This window comes from Mus caroli, chromosome 9 (assembly GCF_900094665.2).
Source record: "Mus caroli chromosome 9, CAROLI_EIJ_v1.1, whole genome shotgun sequence".
Classification (NCBI taxonomy): domain Eukaryota; kingdom Metazoa; phylum Chordata; class Mammalia; order Rodentia; family Muridae; genus Mus; species Mus caroli.
Genome location: NC_034578.1, coordinates 91,072,609 through 91,074,789, shown reverse-complemented (window position 1 = coordinate 91,074,789; position 2,181 = coordinate 91,072,609). Strand labels below are relative to the sequence as shown.

The following is a 2,181-nucleotide window of genomic DNA, read 5'->3' as shown; positions in this document are numbered from 1 at the left end:
TTTGAGTTAATTTTATATCCAGATACTTCATTGAACCTGTTTATCAGGTTTAGGAGTTCTTTGGTGGAATTTTTAGGGTCACTTATATATACTATCATATCATTTGCAAAAAGTGATATTTTGACTTCTTCCTTTCCAATTTGTATCCCCTTGATCTTTTGTTGTCGAATTCCTCAAGACGGGTATTTTCAATGTGTTCATATGGGATAGTGGCTGTTTTTGTTTTGTTTGTAGTAACTTTAATATTAGAAAACAAATAATACATAGAAACCCCTCAACAAACAAGGGGGCCTTGATAAACTTACTGCAAGTAAGTCTCATCAAGTTAAAGGTGCCAGTGAATGCTTGTACCAACATGACTGGACCTGAGAGCTTAGCCTGGCTTACTTTCTTCTGACTTTTAACCTGTATCAGTCAGTATCTTTCAATTTCCTAGTAGAGGGCTTTTTCATCTTTCTCATGTTACTGTGTTGCAGCCTGTATATCCTTTTGGGCTTCTGTAGTATGGGAGTCTTACAGACTCTTGCTTTTGTGGGCTCTTGACTCCCATACCATTTGGTGAGGTTGAGGTAAATTGCTTTTGGAAGGCAGGGAGCTGTGCTTTGTGCAGCACACATCTGATTCTGTTCTTCTCCAGTATCATTTCACGTCCTTAGAGGATGTTCTGGGTCTCCCTCAGCAGTTGGTGAAGAGACAGCTACACTTCTGCCCTCTTCTCAGACTCTTGTTTCAGTTTCCTCAGTGCAGTGTTTCTCTTTCACTGCTCTCTGTACCTGTTCTTCTCTTTCTGGATTTTCTGTGTTACCAGATCTTAGCCTAAGTGTAACTTCAGGATACCTTTTGACTTCTTTAAGGGAAATTTAATTATTAAATAGTACAACAAGATGGTGATATACACTTTCAATCTATTGTTCTAACATATTTTCTTTTTAAACAACAAAAACCTTTNCTAAGCTCTTTGGCAGACGAACCAAGCCTGACTCATATGCTACTTGATGTCAAGGATAAGCCTTTAATATATATTATGCAAATAAGTGTACAGATGGTTACTGTTAGTCTAACAGTGAGAGACTAAGGCAAGTCAAAAAATATATTAGAGTGGTGCATGTTTCTGTAGGATGTGCCGGATGATCTTGATGGTGCTCCCATTGAGGAGGAGCTTGATGGGGCGCCTCTGGAGGATGTGGATGGGATTCCCATCGATGCCACTCCCATCGACGACCTGGACGGGGTCCCTATAAAGAGTCTTGATGATGACCTGGATGGAGTGCCTTGTAAGTGTGGATTTTAAGCATTCAGACTAACAGGTTTAGTTGCCAAAGTCCCTTAAGTTTTTCACATCATGGTTTGGAGAAATGTTTTAATTTTTGACTGTCAGGTCACTCACCTTTTCTGACATTTTAAAATTTAGGTATCTAGCAATATGTTTGACTGTGGCAAAGGAAAGAGCTTTATTATGGTATCTTTTTGGGGGGACTATCATCCTATAATATTAGCAGGNTTTTCTTTTTGTCTCAGTTGTCTGAAAGTTACAGGCAGTATCTTGTGTTTGTTTTACAGTCACATGCCCATTTTTACCTCCTTTGTTTTTTTACTTTTCTACCCACACCTCCATATGCTTCTCTTGTACCCAAATTTTCTATGCAGTAGTTCTCCACACCCATNTTGCCTTGCTNGTGATAGATAAAAGTTACCCACTGCCAATCCTGGCCTGCAAATATCAAATGGAGAGTTCAAAAAAATTCATAAATTGTAGGAATCATAGTTCATTCTAACTTCTTTCGTGTTTGTTTTATTACTTTTTTAGTGTTCCTAATTTATAAAAATAATCTGTGGATAAGAAAACATAGTAAATGTATAATTTAGTGCTGGCTATAGGCTTAGGCATTTATTAGAGGTCTTGGGATGTGGGTAAAAGGGCTCTACTTAAAGATTTGGTCTCAAGCAAAGCAGTGAGTTAATCATAACCCTTGTTGATACTGTCAGTGGTTTCCTACGTGTGGACTTAGTTTTATTTGCTGTTTGATAAGGCCATAAGTTTGAGTCATCTCCTAATATATTTAATACTCATCTTTTCTTCAATAGTGGATGCAACTGAAGACTCAAAGAAGAATGAACCCATATTTAAAGTTGCCCCATCAAAATGGGAGGCTGTAGATGAATCTGAATTGGAAGCACAAG

General features: G+C 38.0%; 1 protein-coding gene across 1 annotated transcript in view; it reads left to right on the top strand.

Moving 5' to 3' along the window:
• U2surp (U2 snRNP associated SURP domain containing) overlaps window positions 1-2,181 on the top strand; it is a 47,034-nt gene that overhangs the window by 33,555 nt on the left and 11,298 nt on the right. Inside the window, exons 21-22 of the mRNA XM_021173225.2 lie at window positions 1,118-1,274; window positions 2,086-2,179. Coding sequence (XP_021028884.1) covers window positions 1,118-1,274; window positions 2,086-2,179 — 251 coding nt within the window. The remainder of the gene's footprint in view (window positions 1-1,117; window positions 1,275-2,085; window positions 2,180-2,181) is intronic.